This window comes from Muscardinus avellanarius, assembly GCF_963383645.1.
Source record: "Muscardinus avellanarius genome assembly, chromosome: 10".
Taxonomy (NCBI): domain Eukaryota; kingdom Metazoa; phylum Chordata; class Mammalia; order Rodentia; family Gliridae; genus Muscardinus; species Muscardinus avellanarius.
The window spans coordinates 60,051,000-60,077,775 of record NC_137796.1 but is presented as its reverse complement, the minus strand read 5'-3'; the positions used below and the strand labels follow the sequence as shown (position 1 = coordinate 60,077,775).

Below are 26,776 nucleotides of genomic sequence, written 5' to 3'. Positions count from 1 at the left end.
TAAATGATGGGATGGGAGGGAGAAGAAGGAAATTCTCTAAAACACACAATGTACTTAAACATATCAAAGTCGACCACTAAGCCAAGCAAGGGAGGGAGGGATGGGGAGGGAATGGGGTGGGAATTGGTTAGGGGTTTAATCGGTGATGTGTACATGTATGTCCACACAAGTTTTTTTACCCCAATATGATGTATTAATATAATGAACCAATAAAAAATAAAAAATTAAAAAATAAAGAACAATTGCAGAAAAATAGATGGGCTTGTAGAAAATTATGTGTGATTAGCCAGTCACAGAAAGTTATATATTATATATTTTTTCTCATATGTGGAAGCAAAAGAATAATCAGGATACCAGAGGGACTTCAGATGATAAAGGAGAAATTTCCATGGATCCACGAAGGTATTGTATGGGAAGAGTGATGGACGAGGGAGGATTGATGAAGAAATCACTTCCATAACCTTTATGTACATAGGTGAGAAAATTAATGTCAAGCTCCATGCCTTGTATGGGGAGGATGTGGAAGGAGAGAGAGCTGGGGGACAGTAAACCAAGTACTGTGTGGATGTATTTCATTATAACTATAAATTACATTATGGTGTGAGACTATAATGTACCAATTAAAGTATTAAAAAATAAATTGCTGAGGCATGTCTTGAATCTGAGACTCTCCTCTCTCCTAAGTACTGGACTGGGATTGTAGGTGTTTTTCCCTATACATGGTGACAACTCTATTTTGTATCCCATTTTATATTATCTACATTTATTTCTATGCCATAGACATCTCACAGGGTGTCATTACTTATTATATGTTATTGTTTTAGGATATATATATATATATATATATATATATATATATATCCTTTTATTAGTGCCTGTAACATGCAAAGTGGGGATTATGTATTTGTTACTCAAAAGCAGTTTCTTTGTCCAGCAGTTTAACATAAATATAATGACAGCATGGGGCAAGATGATGCATGCCTGTAATCCCCATATATGAAAGGCCAAGACAGGAGGATCACAGGTTCAATGGCCACCTTAGCAACGTGGCAGGACTCTGAGAGGCCTATCAAGAGCCTGTTTCAGGATGAAAAATAATAAAATCCCAAAGGGCATTTTACATTTTCTATCAGCCAGATTAAAAAAGAGCAAAAGAAATCAGACAAAACAGTTTTAATAGAATATCTAAAATACATTTTTTATTCAAAGACATGTTAAGTAAGTAATCAATGTGAAAATTGTTAATGTGGTATGTGTGTTCATTTATTGAAAGTAAGGATTCCAATTCTGAGTACATTGTAAATTTATAGCACACCTGAATTCACACTGGTGCCACTTGAATTTCTCAAGGGCCTTATGACTTTTGTTTTTGTATATAAGCTATTAAGCATCCTCCCCTGGGAGTGAGATCAGCCTTGTAGTTCTCTTTAAGGACAGGTAATTCTCATCAATGAAAATGTAGACATAAATTGGGAAATAATTTTATTATTCCTCATCAGCAAAAATGGGCAAATGGTTGGGTAACATGATGATAAAATGGCAGCAATACCTTCCAGTCTTGGAATTTTCTCATGTATGTAAATGGAATACAGAGTTACAAGGTTGTTTGAGCAATAAAAGAACACAAAGCAAACAACCAGCAAAAGGATGGTACAGGTAGCTTTGTGTTCAGGAGATGCCTGGGAGGGGAGCTGGGGGCCTCGGACATGCTGCACTCTCTTGTGGTGTTGGTAGAGGAAATTCACCATGTAGAGACTGGTGCCGATCATGAGGGCCACAAATACCAGATCATAAATCAGAAGGACAGTTAGATAAGACCCTGGACTCTGGTCTGTGAATTGCCTAGTTTGACAGTAAGCATTAGAATACCCATGACCAACAACAGTGATATTGCCAATGGCTCTTGCACTTTCAATGATGGGGATATAGAACAGCATGTTGATTATCCAGAAGGAGAAAAAAGAGGGAAAGATCCATGTAGAGAGCTTATATTTAAGCCATGCCCACTTTTTGTTCCTGGGACTGATGGTGATGGCTTGAAATGCACTCAGGAGAGAGGTAGTGAAGATGGAAAGACCGCGGGTTACTGTGTGGGAGAACAAAAGTGCCTGACAGCCAACATCATTCAAAAACTGTCTTACTCCAAAGGATGATGCTACATATGATAGCGATGGGAATATGATAGTCAGGATATTGACCAATGTCAGGGTCATGGAAATAAAATCGATGGGCTTCTTCAGATGAGGTTGAAGAAAGAATATAGACAAATGTAATCCAAAGAGCAATGAGTTCCCCAGGACACCCATGCAAATCTGAGATACAAGGAGTGTGCCTAAGATTCTGTCACTTGGAACTGCCTGTTTGCTATTATTTGTAGTAGTCTTTGCTGTATGGGGGATGGAACCCAGGTCACTGTGCATGCCGGGCAGATGCTGAATCACTGAGCTACATCCCCAGCTCTGGAAACATTTTCTTAATGATGTTTTAGTTAAAGCAGGCCTACAATAAAAATAAATGGATTCATCATAAAATTATTTTAACAAGTGCATCTTATAGAATATACTGATTAACAATTCAAGAGGAGATAAGGGTGGTGAAATGTCCTACATTCATGATTTGATGTTACACTTCTAGAACCTGGGCTCCAGGGGCTGTTGAGAAAGATATATCTCAGCAGCAGGTGAAGAAAGAAGGTGGAATTTAGTGCTAACTCATGGCATTATAGTATATTGATCAGGAAGACATGTTGTCATACTTTTTAAAATTTTTTTTTTATTTTTATATTTTTATTTTTTCTTATTTTTATTGGTGTATTATTTTCATACATCATATTGGGGTACATGTTGTCATACTTTAAAGATAAATTTGCATACTATTAGGCATTTTTCTTTAGTTTTCCTTTAAAAATTTCTTATTGGTTCATTGGTGTTATACATCTTTTTAAAAATTTTTTTTGATTGGCACATTGCATCTTAATGGAGTACAAGATGGTAGAGACACACATGCACCAATCACTCCTTTAGCCCTTACTCGATTCCCATTCCATTCTCTCCTCCGTCCCTCTTTCTCATGTTTGGCTTAGTGATTGGCTTTGATATTTTTGTGAATGTACATCAAGTAGGTTAGGGAATTTCCCTTTTCCACCCTCTTTTCCTCCTCAGTTAGGTCGCCTTATTTGCTCATCTATGGTTTCTCCTTCTTTATCTAGGGTTCCTTCTATGACAGATTCTCTCCCTAGATTCCCCATATTAGGGAAAACATTCAATTTTAACTTATTTTTAATTTAAAAAACAATTTTATCAGCTGGGTGTGGTGGCACATGCTTGTAATCCCAGTACTTGGGAGGTTGAGACAGGAGGATCACAGATTTGCAGCCAACCTTAGCTACTTAGTGAGGCCATTTCCTAAACTCAGTAAGACACTGTTTCAAAATAAAAAATAAAAAATAGGGCTGGGGTATAGTTCAGAAGTAGAATACCTTTGGGCTACATCCCCAGGTATCAGAATTTTTTTTTAAATCAGTGAATATCAATTACACATCACAGTGAGTTTCAATGTGATAGAAACTAGAAATATACATGCAAACAACTCTTGGTGTGTTTCCTTTCCCATCCTACCCCACTCTCTCATCCCAACTCCTTGTACATACTAATGAAATTGGTATTGCTGTGTATACTGCCATAATTTTATTCTCTGTTTTTACTAAATCCTCTTTCTTTCTCTTCCTGACTCCCCTCCACAATGCCTTCCTACTATTTTACAGGTCTCTCTCTACATTATTTAGAATCCCTTATGTTTCATATTTTCTCTCTAGCTTCTACATATATGAAAAACCTACAACTCTTGCTTTTCTGACGCTAGCTGATCTCACGTAGCACAATATTCTGTAGTTCCATCCATTGTCCTGGAAATGTCATACTTTTGTTCTTTATGGCTTCATGGAATTGAGTTGTGCTTTTACACCACATTACTTATATTTTTATAATCTAACCTCTTTAAGGAGCATTTTTCTCTGAACATACACAGAATAACGCATGTACTTAAACTCCATCTTTGTTTACTGTGTGCGCACACCCTTCCTCTGAGTTCATGATTATTACAAAGTCATCTGACATCATTTTCTAAGTGGGAGCATCCTGCTTCCCTTTCAAACCATGGGTCAAATGGCAGTGTTCTGAAACAACTGTAGTTCTCACAACTTGGGTTTCAGCAATTAATATGCCAAAAGTAGAGGTCAAGATTGCTGTTAGATATCCCATAAAGACCAGGACAAACCTCACCATAAGTAATTTTCTGGGCAATCTGGCACCTATATGTAATAAACCCAGTCAGCAAAAGAGTTCATGTATCATCTTCACTGCAACATGCACAAAATCCACCTTTTAGTGTGAATTGCTTTTTGTACCTTTTATGCAGAGACTATTTACCACTCAGTTACATCCTCAGCTGTACTTTACTTTCCGTTTTGAAACAAGATTTTGCTAAGATTCTGTGGGTCTCAGTAAGTTCCTGAAGCTGGCCTAGAACCTGACATCCTCTTGTCTCTGCTGCCCAAGCAGTGGGATCACCACCATTACCTAGCTAGTCTGAATCATTTTATGCTTTTATTAAAGCAAAAAATAATAGGTTCAAAGTATAGATATAACAGTGGCAATATGACATTCGTTAAAATTAACACCGAAATTTGTAAGGTTAAACATATCAGCTATAGGTATTGAATTTTACAGTTTTACATATAACTTGCCTCATAATAATATATTGATTCAGTTGGTTCTATCAGCCTTTTATTCCTAAATGGGCTTTTAGTTAATCATTGTCTCCATATCTTAAGGGCCTATGTAAGAACATTCTCAGGCTATATGAGGCTAATGTTTAAAATAAAAATCTCTTCTTTCCCTTCCTTCTCTACCATAATGACAACATCCTCATTATCTAGCTAAGGGAGCCACATTCAAATTATTTATGAAACACCCACAGTGTTGGCATATTATACTTTTACAATTTCATTTGCTCTTTCTAGCAACTTTGCAATTTAGATATTATGAGTTTGAATTGTTTGAAATTGCAGCACTTAACATGGTGAACCACAAAGACCACACTGTTGCTTTTGAAAAGGAACTTTAACCTTATTTTTAATATACTTTTATCGACACATTGCAAATATACATCATAATGAGGCTCAGGGTGTTAGAAACATACATGCACGTGCCACTTGGTGCATTGTGTCTATAATATGCTATACAACTTATTCAGGTTTTCCTTGAAGCCTTCCCATCATTCAAATTTTCTCCAGTGTCAGTAATCAGTGACCTCTCTCCTAACCAGTAGCCAGAATTTTCTCTTCAGACATTTTTGTTCCTTGATCCACACACCTGCCCTTAGCAGTCCAAACTTTTTTTTTTATTTTTATAATTGTATCATACAGGTCAACTCTCCAAGTGCCCTTCAGTATGTATGCAGTTTAGATTTCCTCCTGTCCTGGGTAAGAGGTCACACACCAGGCACTCATTTGAACATAAACATCCTCAACTCTGCACATTATGATTGAATATGTGGAATTAGCCCCACTGTACGAGCAGAGAAAAGAGTGAGTTACGTACCGTGAAGGAGACCATCTTATGGAATCCTCATAAACTAATATGCACTATTTTTGACATTCATAAAGAGCTCCTCAGTCAGGAATGATGGCACATACCTGTAATGCCAGTATTGAGAGGCCGAGACAGTAAGATCACAGGTTTGAGGCAAACCTCAGTGGTTTAGGAAGGCTCTCAACAACCTAGTCTCACAATAAAAATTTTAAAATAAATTTAAAATAAATTTAAATTTAAAATAAATTTATTTAAAAATAGATAAAAAAAAACACAACCCTGTTTCACAATAAAAATTAAAGGGCTGGGGGGTATCTCAGAAGTAGAACCACACCACTTGGGTTCAATCACACATGAGAAGGAGGGAATGGGGGTGGAAACTGGGGAAGAGCTAGGTGAGTGATGTGTGCATGTATGCCTCTACCATCTTGTACTTGTACTCAATTAAGATGTATGGCTACAATGCACCAATTGATAATATTGCCATTATTTACCAATTTAACATGAGTTAAGTTGAAATGATTTTTTAAAATAAGTGGAATAAACAGATTAAAGAGAAGGCAGATAATAAAGATGGGAAAATATCACACCCCACATAGGGGATTTCTAATAGACTGGCATTCTAAATAAAACAAACACATGGGTACTTCACAATGTCATGGAAACAGACACAGTGTACAAACTTGGGTAGCAAATTGGCATGTTCATGGAAATCTAAGACAAATCAGACTTATAGATTGTTCCATGTGTTTATAAGATTTATCTCCAATGAAAAAGACATAGAAACTTTGGACATAAAAAATGAACAATAGCCGGGCGTGGTGGCGCACACTTGTAATCCCCGCGCTTGGGAGGTGGAGACAGGAGGATCGCGCAGGTTCGAAGCCAGCCGCGCTGGTGTAAGAGACCCTGTTTAAAAAATATAGAATAGGTCTGGGAGTGTAGCCCGGAGGTAGAAGGGCTTCCAGGAACCCCAGTACCACACACACACACACACAAAAAAAAAAAAAAAAAAAGAACAATGAGTAACTAGAAACTAACCAATGGGAAGCTGTTTTACTTTGAATAACATTGGACAAAACATACCTTACAGAAACAGAATTACTGAGTATAAAAAAGCACTCTCATTAAAACACAGGCTTAATACTTATGTACTCACAAACACATCAATATGTGATATAAAAATAGAGAATTAAGCCTGAATGGTGGCCCCAAACTTCATTTCCAGTATTTGGGAGACTGAGACAGCAGGATAGCAGGTTTGAAGACAGCCTCAGCAACGTAGTGAGACTCTCAGCAACCTAGAGAGACTTTGTTTCCAAATAAAAAAATAAAATATGTCTGGGTGTATACCAGAATACCCCCTGATTTCATCCCAGTACCAAAAATTAAAAAAAAAAAACACTCCAAGCCATAGATAATTAATAGAATACAGTGGAAGATTTTAACCTTTTATCCAAAGTGATTCATATTGTGGAACTAGGGACTGAACCCAGGGGCATTCTACATTTGAGTTGCATCCTTAAACTTATTTTTATTTATTTTTGCTACTGGAACTTGAACCAGCACAAGAGGTGTTATACTTCTGAGCTATAATGCAGCCTTAATTTTATAATTTTATTTTATTTTTTTGCCATATTGGGAATGGAATCCTGGGGCATTGTACTTCTGAGCTACACCCCTAGCCCTATTTCTTTAGTCCTTTTTATGTTTGAAACAGGGTCTCAGTGAGTTACGAAGGGCCTCACTACATAGTAGCTGAGGCTGTCTGTGAACTGCGATCCTCTGGTCTCTGCCTCCCGAATGCTGGTATTACAAGCATGCGCCACCACGCCCTGCCCATAATTTTAGTTTTAAATAGGGTTTTACTATGTTGTTGTGGGCCTTGCTAGGTTCCAGATGCTGGCTTTGAACCTGTGATTCTCTTGTCTCCACTTCCCTAGTATTGGTATTATAGGCATATACCACCATGCCCAGTTTATTTTTCTTTTGAAACAGGCTATTACTAAATTGCAGATGTACCCCATAAGTTGCTGAGGCTGGCTGCAAACCTGTGATCTTTCTGTCTCAGCCTCACAAGTACCGAGATTACAGGTGTGTCGACACAAAGTGGCAGCTAAAAATATTTAATAATTAACATAACTGGCATATGAATTTTGGGACATAAAAATTGGCTAACTTCATGCTTTCCACCGAATCACCATAAAAAGTGACACACAGAGTGGCAATAAAATTCCCTTTCCTTCTCAAGCACCTGAAGCAAGTAATACATGTGGTTATATAACAAGCTCTTAAGTAGGAATAAAAAAAATCAAAGAATTAGTGAGACACAAAAGTTTACCTAGTACAATAATCGTGAGTTATAAAAATATAAGAAAACCCTAATTTCTAAATATGGGCAAAACATTTCTTAGTTAACACATAGCAAATTAGATTTTAGAATGAGGATGCATTAGAAAATGTCCATTCTGCAAATAATTGTGAAGACCAGGTAAGAACTCTTTGAAGAAACAATGACATTAGATTAGGAATATCAGAATGGGTCCTAAAAATAATGAAGAGAATGTATATAAATGAGATCAGAGTAATATCAAACAATGCAAAATGAAAAGGAAAAACAAGGACAAAGTCAGTTCCTCGTAAAGAATAACATATTGGACACACCTCTCAAGAGACTGTATCACAGGCAAAATAAGATCAGGGTAAATGTAGTGCTAGTGACTGAGAAAACGCAGATATTTGTTAAAAGCTATTGTTATTAACTATTTCAGTAAATTTGGAAGTTGGAGAGATATGAATAAATTCCTAGAAGATACAAATTACCATAGGAGAGCTGAGAACTGCAGGACATTATGAATGTGTAAGTTTCCCAGGATAAAATTTTATGGTGGAAAAATCATTCCATAGGAAATCTCAAGGTCTTCTACAATACTGAAACCAGCCACATACACCAAAGAGAGAAACATCTACACACTATTCCTAAGGATAAGAGCAAGTGCTTCCTGCTAATCACACTATAAATTTATCATGATCTTGGCAGAAAAATGATATAAGTGCAGTTTGAAAAGTCTGCTGATAAGAATGTGAACTTACTAATCTAAATGGGAAGCAATGGGCACAAAATAATTATAAAAGGATTTCTGGGTTTTGCAAAAATATTCAAACAATGCAGCAAGAAAATTTTCCAAAGATCCAAAGTAGGTGTAACATTACAAACTTCATTTATATGAGTACCCAAAGGAGGAGATTCAAGAAGAAAAAATATATTATCAATCTCAATAGAAACATAATATCATGTGACAAAATGAAACATATTTAAATACCTAAAATGTTTATAATGCCACAGTATAGAGGATTCATATTACTATGATAAAAATATCAAAATGTCAACAATAAAACATTTGTGGTTAAAAATTGAAAGCTTTTTCAGCAAAGCTAGAATGGAAGGGTAGGAGAGAAGGCTGAGGTTGATTAATGGAGGAGCTATATTCGAATATGTGTAAGAGTATGAATGTAGCATGGTTAATCTGGACACTCATTGTTGGGAGGGGGTAAGTGAAAGGGGGAGAGGAGAGGGCACCAAGCACAGTCTGAATGTATAACATTTTCAATATGATTCACATAAAAAATAAAATTGAAAAAATTGAAAGCTTTCACGAGATCAAATAAGACATCTGTTACTATGACTTCTATTACTCATGACTTTAGAGGAGCTTTTTGTCAAAGATAAAAGACTATTTATAGTAATTGGAAAGAAAACAGCAATGTATTTGATCACAGAAGATTAAATTTTGAGAACAACTATAGAAAAATTTGGCCAAATTGTTTGAAGTATTATTTGAGAGATTTTCAAGGTAATTGGGAGCAAAGTTATATGGAAATAATCTGTATTTATTTATTTCATCATAAAACAATTTTTTAAAACACCATTTCAGAGTGATACCATTCAGCTGGGCACAGTGACACATTCCTATAATCCTGATACTTGGAAGGCTAAGACAGGCAGATTGCAGGTTCAAGGCCAGCCTCAGCAACTTAGCCAGAACCTGTTTCAAAGCGAAAAGAAAAAGTTCTGGGATTAGTTTACTTGTAGAATGCTACTAGGTTCAATTTCTAGTAACATAAATAAATAAATAGTAAAATCAGATAAAAATTGGATGTAAATTATCTCAAATGTGAATGACTGACCAAGGCACTGAAAAGGCTGAGGAGAGTATAAAGGAAATCACTGAACATGAATGACCTATGCATACACATGGGATAGAATGGAATATCAAAGTTGTGCAAACAGTGAACTTGAGATGTCCAGATACAATTTCTAAAAAGCGTGGCACACTTAAAAAAATTTTAGTTATTTGTGATGAGATATTTGGAGAGCTTGGCCAATATTCTCATTGCTATAATCCAAAGCAACTGACCAAAAAATGTAGGGAAAGGAAGATTTATTTGCTCTCAATTTCCTGGAGATCTCAGAGGTTCAGTCTATGTCAGGCCAGGTTCCATCTGAGCAACTCAGGGCAGGGCAAAGCAGCAGATAGAGAGGAGATTGAGAGAGAGAGAGAGAAAGAGAGAGAGAGAGAGAGAGAGAGAGAGAGAGAGAGAGAGAGAGAGAGAGAGAGAGAGAGGAGGGAGAGAGAGAGAGAGAGGAGGGAGAGAGAGAGGAGGGAGAGAGAGAGAGAGAGAGAGAGAGAGAGAGAGAGAGAGAGAGAGAGAGAGAGGAGGGGGAGAGAGAGAGGGAGAGAGAGAGAGAGGAGGGGGAGAGAGAGAGAGGGAGAGAGGACAGAAAACTCTTTGCTTAAATTGTGTGGGGGCTGAAAGCAGAGAATGAACAAGCAGAAAGAATATATAATGTCAAAGCCACACCCAAAGAACCACTCCTTAGTAACCAAACTCTGCCTTGTTTCCATGAGGGATAGGGTGGCATTTTAAATCCACACCATGACAGTATTAAACAAGGAAAAAAAGTGAAGATAGTAGAAATATATGTGATAGAAAAGAGAGGTCCCGTCATTAAGACATAAGAAAATATAGGTTTATTATATCTGAAATATTAGAAAGAATATCTGAAAATAATAGCAGTCTCTATGTGGAAGCAAGAACTGAGACTGGGCAGAGTGAAAGGTCTTCCTACCTCCCTTTCATCCCCAAGGATGAGTGCTGCAGAAATCAGGGAGCTGGAGTCCTGAGTAAGTGTGGGATCTCAGAAAAGTGGGGCAGTATATCAGGGACATGATGACAAGACTTCTCCCAGTGGGCCTCAGTGACCTTGTTTACTGTGTACCATTCTGATGCACCCAGGGGAGCAGCAGGCTACTCTTCTAGCTACAAAGTGAGTCTCATGGTGCTTGATTAAGCTGACACAGAGGCCACATGGCCACTCGGGGCTTGACATTTTCTCAAGTTGAACTGCATTAGACAGCAAACTCCAGGACCTGGTGTTGGAATGTCATCTTCACATGGCTGATGGCAGTTAAGGCAGCCCTGGACAGAATTCAGACATTGAGCAGTACCCAGAGGACATAGTTGATTCTCCACTAGAGCTGTGTACAGAGCATCTTCAATTCTTTCCTGGCCCACAGAGCACCAAGGTGTTGAGGTGTAATGTGACTATGCCTCAAGGGTGGCACCCAGAATTTTTATGGACTCCATTTTTCTTCTAAAATCTGTATGCCACTACCTAAAAAAATGAAGTGGCTTCAACTCTTTTACTGTTATTTATTTTTCACATAATATATGATGCAAGCTATAGAATGTAACCAAAAATATAATATAGTTAAATCAATAGAACATTGTCAACAGCTGTGCACACCTGTGTGTACTTCTAAAAATTAACATTTCTCTTCCTTTATCTCAGGGTTAGCAATTCCTAAACATTTTATGTATTATTTGTTAAAGATTACTGCATGTGAGCCGGCAGTGGTGGTTCATGCTTGTAATCTCAGTATTTGGGAGGTTGATACAGGAGAATCCAGGTTTGTAGCCAGCCTTAGCTAATTAGTTAGGCCTTCTGCAACTTAGACCTTGTTTTAAAATAAAGAATGAAAATAGGGCTGGGGGTATAGCTCAGAGGTAGAATGCCCCTGGATTCTATCTCCAGTACCGGAAAAAAAAATTATTGCTTTTGTGTAGGTTTTTTGTTTGTTTTTTTGCTTTTTTTGTTTTTTTGTTGTTGTAATGGGGATTGAACCCAGAGAAATTATACCTGAGATACCACCCCAGCCCTATTTCATTTTCTACTCAGAAAAGGATTATACCAAGTTTCTGAGGGTTTCACTAAATTGCTAGGGCTAGACTCAAATCTGAGATTTTCTTTCAAAGCTCCCATGCAAAGAAATCAAATGCCTAAATACTGCACCTGGCTATTTATTGTTATGTATTCATTTTTGTTGTACTGGGATGGGACCCAAGGCCATTCTACCTCTAAGATACATTCCCGGCTTTGTTTTTCGTTTTTATTTTTATTTTTACTTTATTATTATTATTTTTTTGGTGGTACTGGGGTTCCTGGAAGCCCTTCTACCTCCGGGCTACACTCCCAGACCTATTTTTACATTTTTATTTGGAAACAGCATCTCCTAAGCCAGCGCACGCGGCTGGCTTCGAACCTGCATGATTCTCCTGTCTCTGCCTCCCAAGCGCGGGGATTACAAGCGTGTGCCACCATGCCTGGCTTCCGTTTTTATTTTGAACCAAGTCTTAGTTGCCTAGGGTCTCGATAAATTGCCGAGGCTGGCCTCAAACCTGTGATCTTCCTTTCTCAGACTCCCAAGTACTGGGATTAGTGGTGTGTGCCAAGAGTGTGGTTTGTTTGTTTTTTTTCAGTTTTATCTTTTTATTGGTTCATTGTAATTATATAGCATATCAAGGTTCAAAGTGATGGAAACATATGTGCTTGCAGCTCTTGGCATGTTTTCCTCTGGATCCCACCCTGATCTCCATCTTGCCCTGTACATATGTGTGGGATTTGCACTGACATCTTCATTAATGGACTTAGCAGTAGTTGAACTATTTCCTTCATCAGGTCTTTTTCCACTCCTCTCCTCCCTCCCTAGTTGATTCCTTCTACTCTTCTACTGGTCTCTCTCCTCATTTATCTAGAGTCCCTTTTGTTTCCTGTTTCCTTTTTTTTGTTTGCTTAGCTTCTACATCTGAGGGAAAACACACTATCCTTGAATTTCTGCACCTGGCTGGTCTTACTTAGCACAATATTCTCTGGTTCCATCCATTGTCCAGCAAATGACATAATTTTGTACTTCTGAATGTGTAGAATTACATTGTGTGTCTGTACCACGTTTTCTTTTCCCATTTATCTATTGATGGACACCTAGGTTGGTTCTATAACATAGCTGTTGTGAATTGTGCTTTTATTAACATGGGTATGCATGTAGCACTCTGGCTTCTGATAATAATTTTTTGATGAAGATACTGATGAAGGGTATAACTAGGTCATACAGAAAGGTCATTCCTAGATTAATAATCTATTGCTCATATCAGGGGTTACCAATATTAGTGATTCCAGAAGCCAACTAAAAGCAAGAAAAGCAAGATGGGTAATTTAGGTTTTCTCTGAGTTACACAACTACTGATAAAAATTTGACAATACCTCATTAAGATATAAAAGAGTAAACAATCCAGTTTGCTTCTAGATATTTATCCTAGAATTATTAGCTTTGTTTACATAATACCTACCAAAGTAGTACTTTAAATAGGGGAAAATTTGTGAGGGAGAATCCCAGAGCTATTCATGAGGCAGTGGATAATGACATTATGTCAGAAATATCAACACAATTCTGAATTAGTCTATATGTATCAGGCATAGATGTTGCAAGATATAAAATACTGAGTTAAAATGTGAGTTGATAAATAATTACAACCTCTACTATTTATAGGAGCTCCATAAACACTATTATCATCAAATACCCAGAGCGAGAAAATAAATCTAGGTTAGAAATTATAGTCCTCCCAGACATAATAATAATACATTTTGAAGATACCTGCTTATAATCCTAGTACATGGGGGGCTGAGGCAGAAAGATTGGAGTTTCAAAGCTAGCCTCAGCAATTCAGTGGATCTCTTGACATCTTTGTGAACTCCTGATTCAAATCAATGAACAAATATGTAAATAAATAAATATATATAAATACGTAAAATGTAGCTGATCTTGGAGGTAGAATATTGCTGGGTTCAATTCCCAGGAAAACACACACACACACACACACACACACACACACACACACACACTCACACACACACTCACACACACTCACACACACACACACACACACACACTTGATAGAACTAGATTTTATCATATATGAAAAGTCAGACTCAGATAAGTATTATATGTCTTCTTTCATACATGGAATATAGAATAACAATCATGAAATGAAGAAGGGGGACTATTAGGTATGATATAGGAGATCACAGGGATGGGGTATGGTAGTGGAGGGAGAACTGGGGTGGAGGTGATTAAAATATGCTATATGCCTGTATCAACATACCGTAATGAAACCCATTATTCTTAGTAAATAATATGCACTAATAATACAAATATTTAAATATTAAAATAACATATTTAAAATTCATGTAATCATATATCTTTATGAAGTTGTATTGCACCTCACATATATGTATGTCATATACTTTAGGTTAATATTTATACATTTAAAATGTGCAGAAATAATTATATATTTTGAAGTTCAGTGTATATATATTGATTGAATCTGTATATATTTATAAATCATATACTTTTATGAAGTCTGGTATACATATATGCATATATATTTTGTGTGTGTGTGTGTGTGTGTGTATGTGTAAGTATGACATTAGATACTAAACCCTGAGACATTCTACTTATGAGCTACATCCCTAGATTTATTTGATTTTTTCATTTTAAACCGGGCCTTGCTAGGGTATTGAGAGTATTGCAATGTTGCTGAGGCTGTCCTTAAGCCAATGATCCTTTTCTCTCAGCCTTCCAAGTACTGATATTATAGGCATGCACCACCATGCCAAGCTAAAAAAAAAAAGAAAAAAAAATATATCACAAAATAATCTTACATCTGTATGGAGTTAGTGTGGTAATTTATATAATACTCCATTGTTATTATGATACATAATATTATAAATATAAATTGTAATGATCAGTTCAGGTTTATTGTTATATATCTTTTTTGTGTCAGGTACATTCAAAATTTTCTGTTAGATCTTTAGTTGTCATCAGCCATGTTTATCCACCCTGTACCACACCGCATTAGATATTTCTCCTGCTCTCCAGGTGACCCCTATACCTGCCTTTCCATTGCTAAGCACCATCTGATGGCGTCTCCTCTCACTCCAGTGTTTGGCCTCTCAGGGTATCCACACACAGGTCAATCTCATGCCTTTGCCTCTCTTCTCTCAGTCAAGTAGAGATGCTGGATAGTTGGTCACATTTCTGGAAGGAACTGTTTCTGCCAGCCCTCTCTCATCACCAGGTTCCCAGCAGCATCCTCTGTCCTGACCTCAGGAAACTTATGAGCTCCAGTGTGGGCGTCAGCCACTGTATCTGCCCTGGTGCATGGAAAATGCCTTCCAGGTGTTGGGAGATAAAATTAAGACCATGTGAAGTAAGAGCAGGAGCATGGGAAGGGCTGATCAGAAGCTGGGCAATGGAGACCCAAGAGCTAACATCACTCCTAGGAATTGCTCATGAGGCCAAACTGTGACAGAAAAAATGGATGAAGAAACTGAGGAATGGGGGATGCTGAAGAAGTTGAGATGGTGGTGAGAGGCTGTGTGCTGCCTAGAGGTGACGCTTGCCTTTCTCAGCCTTTCACAACTCAATACCAGGAGCTTTTCCCTTTCTCCCATGGAAACCAAGCCATATGTGTGCTCCAGCCATGATACAGATGGCACTACATGGGGAGGCACAGGTGTGCTAGTTACACACTGTGGAAACCAGGGTGAAGAGTAGATTCTTCACTCTTCCTCCTAAGTCTTCCAGGCTTACTAAAATATTTTTGAGAAATTAATTACATATATTTTCAGTGTATATGTTTTGAAATATATATGTGTTTACGTAAATAGGATTAGACAGATAGTTATAAAATGATCAAATCAAGCTAATAGAGTATAAATTATATATTACTTTATATTTCATAGTTTATAGAATACATAGCTATAATATTATTGTGCAGCTCCTGTCCCTCCCTTTTTCTCAATGGAGAGTGCTGTGTTGAGTACCCCAGGGATAATAAAGGGTCAAATCTGGTAGAGGAGTTTACAAAGTTGGACAGGAGAGTTGTCATTAGGGTCTGGAGACTGATTTTCACTCTGGGAGCAAAAAGAGGAGGAAGATTTGTGCTAGGCCTGGACTCTAATTCTTAATTCCCCACATCTTTGCCAGTATTTATTGCTCTTGGACTTCTTTTTTTTATTTTTTATTTTATTTTTTTTATTGGTGCACTGTATTCATACATCATAGTAGGATACATACTTTTGTAGACATACTTGCACACTTTTCCCAGTCAGCCCCCACCCAATCCCCACCCCATTCTCTCCCTATCCCTCCCTCCCATGCTTGGCTTAGTAGTTGACATCTAGTATTATGGCAATTTATCTAAAATTAAAAATGGTAATCTCACATAACAGTTTCATTTGTCTGATACCAAGCTTTTGATGACTTAAAGATGACATTTCAATATTTCTTTTTACTTTCTTTCTTACCAGAGAATATTTTTTTTTCTATTTTTTAGGTGAAACTATCATATATTTATATATTTATTTTTCAGAAAAAAATCTATCCTAATATGGAATATGGAGTCTAGGTACCCAAAACGATCTTGAAAAAGAACAAAGCTAGAAGATATATATTTTCTGATTTCAAACCATATAAAGCTACAATAATTGAAACAGTGTAGTACTATTCTAAAGGCAGATATATAAACCATTGGAGTTAAATAAAAGCCTAGAGCTAAATTCTTCCCTATACTGTCAAGTTATTTTTGACAAGGTTTCCACGAACATTTGGTGGTGGAAATATTAATCTTTTAACTAAATATTGTTAAAAAATAATAATTACATGGAAAAGAATAAAATTGGACCCTTACCTAATCCCATATACAAATATTTACTCAAAATAGATAAAAGACCTAAATATAAATCTTAAGACTATAAGCTTTTAGGAGAAAATCTGGGTCATTAAACCTCACAACATTGAAATTGGCAGTGATTTCTTGGTTATGATTTCAATGGCACAGGCAACAGAAGCGTATACAAACTCCCTAAAAAATAAAAAAAATATTGTATATCCAAAGACAATGTAAACAGAGTTAACAGTTACTAATAGAATGGGATAAAATATTTCCAATTGCTATATCTGAAGGTATATTAATATTCCAACTAGAAATCCTAAAAATTAACAACAATAAAGGCAAACAATACCATTTAGAGATAGGTAAAAGACTAACATAAAGAATGAATCTCCACAGATAACCAATCTTAGTTGTCTGTTGGATGGAAAATCTTGTTTCTCTGGTTCTGGTGTGTGTTACCTATTTCTTCTTTGTAGTTAATCTCTTTGAGTATTTTCTCTAGCGCTGGTTTTGAAGACATAAATTCCTTCAGTTTCTGTTTGTCATGGAAGCTTCTTATTTCTCCATCTAATTTGATAGAAAGTTTTGCTGGGTAGGAAATTTTTGGCTGGAAGTTGTTTTCTTTCAGAATTGGGAATATGTTACTCCAAGCCCTTCTGGCTCTCATAACTTGGTTTGGGAAGTCTGGAGTGATTCTAATTGGTTTGCCTCTGAATGTCACTTGGCCCTTTGCTTTTGTTGCCTTTAAGATTCTCTGCTTGGCTTCCACATTGGTCATTTTGACAATTATGTGGCGTGGGGATCCTCTTCTCCGATCCTGTCTAAAGGGAGTTCTATACGTTTCCTGGACCTGTGTATCGGCCTCTTGCTCTATGTTTGGAAAATTTTCTGCTATTACTTCCTTGAAGAGATTGTTGATCCCTTTGGTTTCACTTTCTTTTCCCTCCTCTATTCCAATTATTCTTAGGTTAGCTCTCTTAAAATGGGCCAATATTTCTTCAATATCAGATTCCTGCTGTCGGATATTTTTTCCTAGATTAGAAACTATGCGTTCATTTTTGGAATGATCATCTTCTAAGAGCGAGATTCTGTTCTCCATGTGTTCTAATCGGTTGTTTGTGCTTTGAATTGAGGCCTTTACTTCATTAATTGCATCCTTTATCTCTTTTTGGCTCTCTCTGAGTTCTTTTCGAAGCACCTCTATTATTTCTACAGTTATTTTCCTGATATGATCTTCTAGAAATCTCTGATTTTCAGTTTTATCGGGTTCTGATGTTGTGGGGTTGTGTGCATTCATTGCTCCAGTATTATTCCTCTTTCCCATGATTTCGGATGTTTGTGCCTTCTCTGGGTTCTTCCCTTGGGTCACTATGACTTCCCTTAAGGTGTTCTGGATCTCGAGTCAGTAGTATCTCAGACCCCACTACTCCTTTACTGGGTTTTATCACAGAGTCTCCGACCCAGAGAGTCGATAGAGGCTGCTTTAGACCGTGGGGGGTGCCAGGTTGCACGTTCTCCTATGGTGTGATATCTCTGTCACCGCCCCTCCCCCACTGGGTCAAGTCCCAGGGAGTACAGTACTGGGATTTCTCCTCTGTGGCCCGCAATTTGACTCACTGTTCTTGAGTGCGCAGATGTAGCTGTACTGGCCTCGCTGAATTTGCTGCTGCTACCGCCGGTGGCAATATGGCGCCGCTGCTACACCCTCGGCTATGGGGCTGGTGTTTTCTTCTTGGTTTTGATTTCGACTCTGAATCCCTGCAGCGTGTGCTGAGCTCAGCCACTGGGAGCTTTAGACGCTCTCTGCTTGGAGAAATCCCGCCTGGCTGTTCCGCAGTGGCTCACCTCGGCTTGCTGTAGCCGTCCCGTGAATTCGCCGGTGCTGGCAGTATGGCGCTGCTGCCGCGTCTGCCGCGTCCTCGGGCGCGAGGCCGGTTATCTCCTCTGTGGCTCTGTTCTCAGCCCGCTTTCTCTCTGGAGCCTGGTGATTTTTTGTTTCACTGGTGATGGTGTTTTCTGGCTATGAAAGGCGCTGATTTTGTGGTAATGGAGATTTGTTGTTAGCGGGGCTCTTAAGCCCCGCTTTTCTCGGTCGCCATCTTCCCGGAAGTCCTCGCTCTTGGACTTCTTGAAGATAGCAATTCTAACTGGCGTTAGATGGAATCTAAAGATAACTTTGATTTGCATCTCCCCATTTGCTAATGATGTTAAACATTTTTTATGTTTGTCGATCTGTGAATGGATAGATAATTTCATGCTATGCCCTGTCCTAAAACAGAGCAGGAATTGAAAAGGTTAAAACAGATGCCGGTCGTGGTCGCGCAGGCTTGTAATCCCCGCGCTTGGGAGGCGGAGACAGGAGGATCGCGCTAGTTCGGAGCCAGCCGCACTGGCTTAAGAGACCCTGTTTCCACATAAAAAAGTTAAAAAAAAAATAGGTCTGGGATGTAGCCCGTGGGAGTGTATCCCAGAGGTAGAAGGACTTCCAGGAACCCCAGTACCACCACAAAAACAACACAACAACAACAACAACAACAACAACAACAACAACAAACAAACCCAAAACCCAAAAAAACCACAACAGGCTACTTCTTACTCTTCCTTGCTTGGCTGTCTAAACTTCTGTCTCAAGCCTGCTGGGTTGACATGGAGACAAGATAAGACTTTATATAAGATCTAAGATTTCAGGGGAGAGCAGTGATCCACTCGGACACCAAACCATAACATTTTTGGTGCCTGAACATGGCCCTTTTCTCCCTGTTTTTTAATGTTTTCTTTGTACATGTGGCTGTATGTGTGTGTAAAATTCCTGTCCTTTACTTTTATGGACTCAAAGAGCATAAACTCAGTCTGCCCTATCTGTCATAACCCTCCCTTTTGTGGGTGGCAAGGGAAATTCTCTATGCTGTGCAGATACAAATAGCAATAGAATGACAGCTGACATTGTCCTTGAGTCCTTGAACTCAAAACCTGTGCAAGAGCTCAGTGGTCCCTTTTTTCCCTCCTATTTCTACTCTCCCTTTCTCTGTTACAGAATCTTCTATGAGGTTATTGTATAAACTATGCTTGAAATGGAAGAAACATTTATAGCAGGTGCTGTGTGTGACAAGCTGCAAAAGCTGGTCCTCTTACCTGTGGCTGCGCTGCAGCATTGCTATGGCAAGGATGGTGGTCATGCTATTAGGTGGATCAGCTCAGGAGCCATTTTTGTACACAGGGTCTGGGGGGTGCAACTTTTACACTTATACCCATCACATGCTTGTGCTGTCCTGAGCTGAACCATCAGCATGTGCTGTCACATCGTCCTTGTTACAATTTGGGAATAAGTGTTACCATTTGGGGGAACTGTCCCTGGGGACCCCAATTAGGCTCCCAGAGGTTATTCCCCATAACTACAGGTTCTTGTCCTGAGTCGGGACAGATGTACAAGGTCAGGACTCTTGCTGAAGATTTATTTTATTTTATTTTATTTATCTGGATCTGGATTTATGTAAACAAATTGAACTTATAATACAATTTTTTTTATAGGAATGATAGCTCCCATTTATTGCCATTAAGACTGAATAAAAGTTACAATATTTTGACCGTTAGGTATTGAAGTTAATATTGTTACTTTCCCCCATGCTCTGGCTTGCAGACTGTTTTAAATAGTGCCTCATAAGATTAATTATATTAGACCAGATAGAGATTCATTAGCCCTTCAGAAGACTTAGGAGATAAGATCTGAAGGATGGTATTCCCTAAGAAAAGAGTAAGAATGTGGTGGCTCACACCTGTAATCCCAGTATTGGGAGACTGAGACAGGCAGATAGCAGGTTGGTGGCCAGCATCAGCTAACTTAGTAAGACTCTCCACGACTTAATGAGCCCCTGTTTCAAATCAAAAAGCAAAATAGGGCGGAGGGTATAACTTAGAGGTAGATGCCCCTGGGTTCAATCCCTATTGCCAAAAAAGTAAATAAGTAAAATGAAAATTAGTTCTCAACACTTATCAAGCAGCTGCAAAGCGCAGGTATTGCTACAGTGTACTCATGTAATACTGAGTCTGTATCCACATTTTCATTTTTATTATTTCATGCTGGAGATTGACCCAGGACATCCTGAGTGCTAGGCACTCACTATTCCACTGAGCTACATCTCCAGGCCTGTACCTCCCCCCCCCCTTTTTTTTTTTTCGTGGTACTTGGGGTGGAACCCAGAGCCTTTCTACCTCCGGGCTATACTCCCAGACCTATTTTATATTTTATTTCGAAACAGGGTCTCACTAAGTAGCTGAGAGCCTCACTAAGTAGCTGAGGCTGGCTTCAAACCTGCGTGATCCACCCGTCTCAACCTTCCAAGCGCGGGGATTACAAGTGTGCCCCACCACGCCCAGCCCCTCCCATTTTTTTAATTGAAAGCAGTGCACAGTGCCACACACCTGTAATCCCAGTACTTTGGGGACTGAGACAACAGGATTATAGGTCCAAGGCCAGTCTCAATTTAGTGCAACCATGTTCTAAAATAAAAAGGGCTACACATCGAATACGTCTGTATTCAATCCCCAGTACTGTAAAAGAAAAAAATCTTAACAAAATTGCCCCTTTTTGAGGAGTGGATATTGCTTGGGCTCAAACCCAGAGCCTCATAGGTGCTAAGCAAAATTCTATAACACTTATCTACAACCCCAGCCCCACCTTAGTAATTTGGGGGCAAGGTACTGGGGTTGGAACCTAGGGACATTCTATCTCTGAGCTACATCCCCAGACCTATTTTTTTTTTTTTTTTTTTTTTTATTGAAACAGGGTCTAGTTAGGTTGATGAGAGTCTCACTTTCTGGGACTTTCCTTGAACCTGTGATCCTCCTGTCTCAGCCTTCCAAGTATTGGTATTATAGTTGTGCACCACTATGCCCAGCTAACCTAAGTAAATTTTATTTTTTTTAATTTTTATTTATTTTTTTTAATTTTTTTTATTGGTGCACTGTATTCATACATCATAGTAGGATACATACTTTTGTGGACATACATGCACACTTTTCCCAGTCAGCCCCCACCCAATCCCCACCCCATTCTCTCCCTATCCCTCCCTCCCATGCTTGGCTTAGTAGTTGACATCTAGTATTATGGCAATTTATCTAAAATTAAAAATGATAATCTCATATAACAGTTTCATTTGTCTGATACCAAGCTTTTGATGACTTAAAGATAACATTTCAATATTTCTTTTTGCTTTCTTTCTTACCAGAGAATATTTTTTTCTATTTTTTTGGTGAAACTATCATATATTTATATATTTATTTTTCAGAAAAAAACTATCCTAATATGGAATATGGAGTCTAGGTACCCAAAACGATCTTGAAAAAGAACAAAGCTAGAAGATATATATTTTCTGATTTCAAACCATATAAAGCAGATATATAAACCATTGGAGTTAAATAAAAGCCTAGAGCTAAATTCTTCCCTATATTGTCAAGTTATTTTTGACAAGGTTTCCACGAACATTTGGTGGTGGAAATGATAATCTTTTAACTAAATATTGTTAAAAAATAATAATTACATGGAAAAGAATAAAATTGGACCCTTACCTAATCCCATATACAAATATTAACTCAAAATAGATAATAGACCTAAATACAAATCTTAAGACTATAAACTTTTAGGAGAAAATCTGGGTCATAAAACCTCACAACATTGAAATTGGCAGTGATTTCTTGGTTATGATTTCAATGACACAGGCAACAGAGGAGTATATAGACTCCCTAAAAAATAAAAAAATAAAAAATTGTATATCCAAAGACAATGTAAACAGAGTTAACAGTTACTAATAGAATGGGATAAAATATTTCCAATTGCTATATCTGAAGGTATATTAATATTCCAACTAGAAATCCTAAAAATTAACAACAATAAAGGCAAACAATACCATTTAGAGATAGGTAAAAGACTAACATAAATAATGAATCTCCACAGATAACCAATCTTAATTGTCTGTTGGATGGAAACTCTTGTTTCTCTGGTTCTGGTGCGTGTTACCTATTTCTTCTTTGTAGTTAATCTCTTTAAGTATTTTCTCTAGTGCTGGTTTTGAAGACATAAATTCCTTCAGTTTCTGTTTGTCATGGAAGCTTCTTATTTCTCCATCTAATTTGATAGAAAGTTTTGCTGGGTAGGAAATTTTTGGCTGGAAGTTGTTTTCTTTCAGAGTTTGGAATATGTTACTCCAAGCCCTTCTGGCTCTCATGACTTGGTTTGGGAAGTCTGGAGTGATTCTAATTGGTTTGCCTCTGAATGTCACTTGGCCCTTTGCTTTTGTTGCCTTTAACATTCTCTGCTTGGCTTCCACATTGGTCATTTTGACAATTATGTGGCGTTGGGATCCTCTTCTCCGATCCTGTCTAAAGGGAGTTCTATAAGTTTCCTGGACCTTTGTATCAACCTCTTGCTCTATGTTTGGAAAATTTTCTGCTATTACTTCCTTGAAGAGATTGTTGATCCCTTTGGTTTCACTTTCTTTTCCCTCCTCTATTCCAATAATTCTTAGGTTAGCTCTCTTAAAATGGGCCAATATTTCTTCAATATCAGATTCCTGCTGTCGGATATTTTTTCCTAGATTAGAAACTATGAGTTCATTTTTGGATTGCTCATCTTCTAAGAGCGAGATTCTGTTCTCCATGTGTTCTAATCGGTTGTTTGTGCTTTGAATTGAGGCCTTTACTTCATTAATTGCATCCTTTATCTCTTTTTGGCTCTCTCTGAGTTCTTTTCGAAGCACCTCTATTATTTCTACAGTTATTTTCCTGATTTGATCTTCTAGAAATCTCTGATTTTCAGTTTTATCGGGTTCTGATGTTGTGGGATTGTGGGCATTAATTGCTCCAGTATTATTCCTCTTTCCCATGATTTCGGATGTTTGTGCCTTCTCTGGGTTCTTCCCTTGGGTCACTATGACTTCCCTTAAGGTGTTCTGGATCTCGAGTCAGTAGTATCTCGGACCCCACTACTCCTTTACTGGGTTTTATCACAGAGTCTCCGACCCAGAGAGTCGATAGAGGCTGCTTTAGACTGTGGGGGGTGCCAGGTTGCACGTTTTCCTATGGTGTGATATCTCTGCCACCGCCCCTCCCCCACTGGGTCAAGTCCCAGGGAGTACAGTACTGGGATTTCTCCTCTGTGGCCCGCAATTTGACTCACTGTTCTTGAGTACGCAGATGTGGCTGTACTGGCCTCGCTGAATTCGCTGTTGCTGCCGCCGGTGGCAATATGGCGCCGCTGCTACGCCCTCGGCTATGGGGCTGGCGTTTTTCTTCTTGATTTTGATTTCTACTCTGAATCCCTGCAGCGTGTGCTGAGCTCGGCCACTGGGAGCTTTAGATGCTCTCTGCGCGGAGAAATCCCGCCTGGCTGTTCCGCAGTGGCTCACCTCGGCTTGCTGTAGCCCACCGGGTAACTCCCCACTGCCGCCGGCAGTATGGCGCTGCTGCCGCGTCTGCCGCGTCCTCGGGCGCGAGGCCGGTGTATCTCCTCTGTGGCTCTGTTCTCAGTCCGCTTTCTCTCTGGAGCCTGGTGATTTTTTGTTTCACTGGTGATGGTGTTTTCTGGCTATGAAAGGCGCTGATTTTGTGGTAATGGAGATTTGTTGTTAGCGGGGCTCTTAAGCCCTGCTTTTCTCGGTCGCCATCTTCCCGGAAGTCACCCCTTATAATACAATTTGGACATTTGAATACACCTACATGTTTGATGAGATTTATTTATTTATTTTTATTTAATGTATTTATATTGGTGCATTGTAGTCAAATATTAAAATGGAATACAAGACTTGTGAGGATATCCAAGCACACATCATCCAATTAGCAACAATAAAAGTATTAAAAATAAATTGTTAAGACTGTCCTTGAACCTGTGATCCTGTCTCAGTCTCCAAAGTACTGGAACTGTAGGTGTGTGCCACCACACACAGTATCAACTCTATTTTTGTTCCTTATTTCATATTATATAGATTTATTCCTATGCCACATACACTTCATAGCATCCCTTTACTTATTATTTTTTACTGTTTTAGGACACTGGTATATAATTAACCCCTTTAGTAGTTCTCAGAATGTGCAAGGTGGGCAAAATATATATCTCAAAAGCAGTTTCTTTTTTTTGTGGTACTGGGGTTCCTGGAAGCCCTTCTACCTCCGGGCTACACTCCCAGACCTATTTTTGCATTTTAATTTGGAAACAGGGTCTCCTAAGCCAGCGCGCGTGGCTGTCTTCGAACCTGCGCGATCCTCCTGTCTCTGCCTCCCAAGCGCCGGGATTACAAGCGTGCGCCACCACGCCCGGCCCCAAAAGCAGTTTCTTTGGCAGTTTACCATGAAAGTAATGAGAGTGTGCAGGAAGATGGTGCATGCCTGTAATCCCCATATATGAAAGGCCAAGACAGGAAGGCTGCAGAATCAAGGGCTGCCACAGCAAGGTAGCAAGACTCTCTACAACCTAGCAAGACTCTGTTTCAAGATGAACAATAATAAAAGCCCCAAATAATATTTTACATTCATTGCAGGATCTAGTGGATGCTACTTGCTTCGTAGTTTTGCCATGAAAGGCTGTTGCATCAGGAAGCTCCCTGACAATTGTTTTGTGGTTCCTACCATGGAAAGGTGCTGCTTCAGGTAGCTTTCTGAAGGTTATTCTGCGGTTACTGCCAGGGAAGGTCACCGTTTTAGCCAGCTTCCTGACAATTGTCTTCTCACACAAAAATGACATGGAGTCAGATATAATAAATTGGAGAATATTATATTTAATAACTTGAGGGTTGGGGAGGAGTTAGATAACAATTCTCCTGGTTTTCTACAGCTGGTGCCTTTCTTTTATTGAGTGTTTAAGCAATACAAATGGCAAAGAGGGTATGAGTTTAATATTACAAGATAAATTTTAGGGAAAGACAATCTTGAGCTAGGTTTAGAGAGTAGCAATCACAGGATAATTTTAGGAAGGAGCAAGGTAAAAATTTCAGGGAGAATGGGAGGCCATCAAAGCCCACATTTCCAGGCCAATCTGGCCCCAGGAAATTTGTCTGTTTGCAGAAAATTTTCATTTAGCTTGTTACCTTGGAGACTCACCTTGCAGCTGAGAGTGATCTGCTGCTCCTCTGGGTGCATCAGAATGATGCACAGTAAACAAGGTCATTGAGGCAGCAGGTGACAGGGTGACAGAGTCCACTGGGAGAAGCCCTGTCACCCTGTCCACGATATACAGTCCTGGCTGCTCAGATCCTGCCTCTCTGAGATGCTGCACTATCTTGGGACACCATCTACCTGGTGCAAGACTTCTGCAGTGCTCAGTCTTCAAGATAATAGGAAGGTAGGAAATGTGTCACTGCCTAATCCCCTCTGTGGTTCTAGACACAGGATTCAGTTATATTCAGATCACTTTTCTAGTATTTCAGTTATAATTCACCTATATTTCTTCATTTTATTGTAATTACCTTTTTCTTCATATATATTTTTGCTATCTTCATTCTTTCATTTTTTTGATATTATGTAATCTGTTATAGCTCTTCAAATTTCTCATTGCCTTAAAACAATTGAGATTTTTTTTAAAAAAAACAGCAACTGGATATTTTTAGTTGACTTTAATACATATTTGAGAATTCCATTCTATTTGATGTACAAATTTAGGTCTTTCATAGTCATATTTCTGTTTGGAATAATTTACATCAATATTTATTTATTTATTCATTCATCTATGTTTGGGTTAAAACTGGTATCATTTTTATCACTAAGCTGCATTGTAGGCTTTTTTATTTTAATGTTGAAATGTGGACTCCCTAAGTTGTTGAAGCTGGCCTTGAACCTGCAACCCTCTTGTCTCAGCTGCACAAGTACTGTGATTATAGAAATGTGCCACTGGGCTTGGCTGAATGACTTCACATGCCAGCATGGTTGTCTTGAATTCCTTTAGTTTCTGATTATTGTGGAGGAGGTTTTTTTTCATCATTGATTTTGAAGGATATAGTGACTAGATATAGCAATTATGGTTGGAAACTTTTATCTTTAAGGGTGTGGCTCTCAAAATTTGGGTTAAGAAATCTGGAGTAATTCTTATTTCTTTACCTCTGAATGTCACTGGACCTTCTGCTCTC

The 26,776-nt window shown here is 38.5% G+C and overlaps 1 protein-coding gene across 1 annotated transcript; it reads right to left on the bottom strand.

Moving 5' to 3' along the window:
- Positions 1-1,427: 1,427 nt before the first annotated feature.
- LOC308268534 (vomeronasal type-1 receptor 4-like) lies at positions 1,428-25,821 on the bottom strand (the record flags this gene model as incomplete). Its single annotated transcript, XM_080703655.1, has 2 exons — positions 1,428-2,155; positions 25,755-25,821. The coding sequence occupies 2 exons, from the start codon at positions 25,819-25,821 to the stop codon at positions 1,428-1,430; spliced, it is 795 nt and encodes a 264-aa protein (XP_080559781.1).
- Between the last annotated feature and the right edge of the window lie 955 nt (positions 25,822-26,776).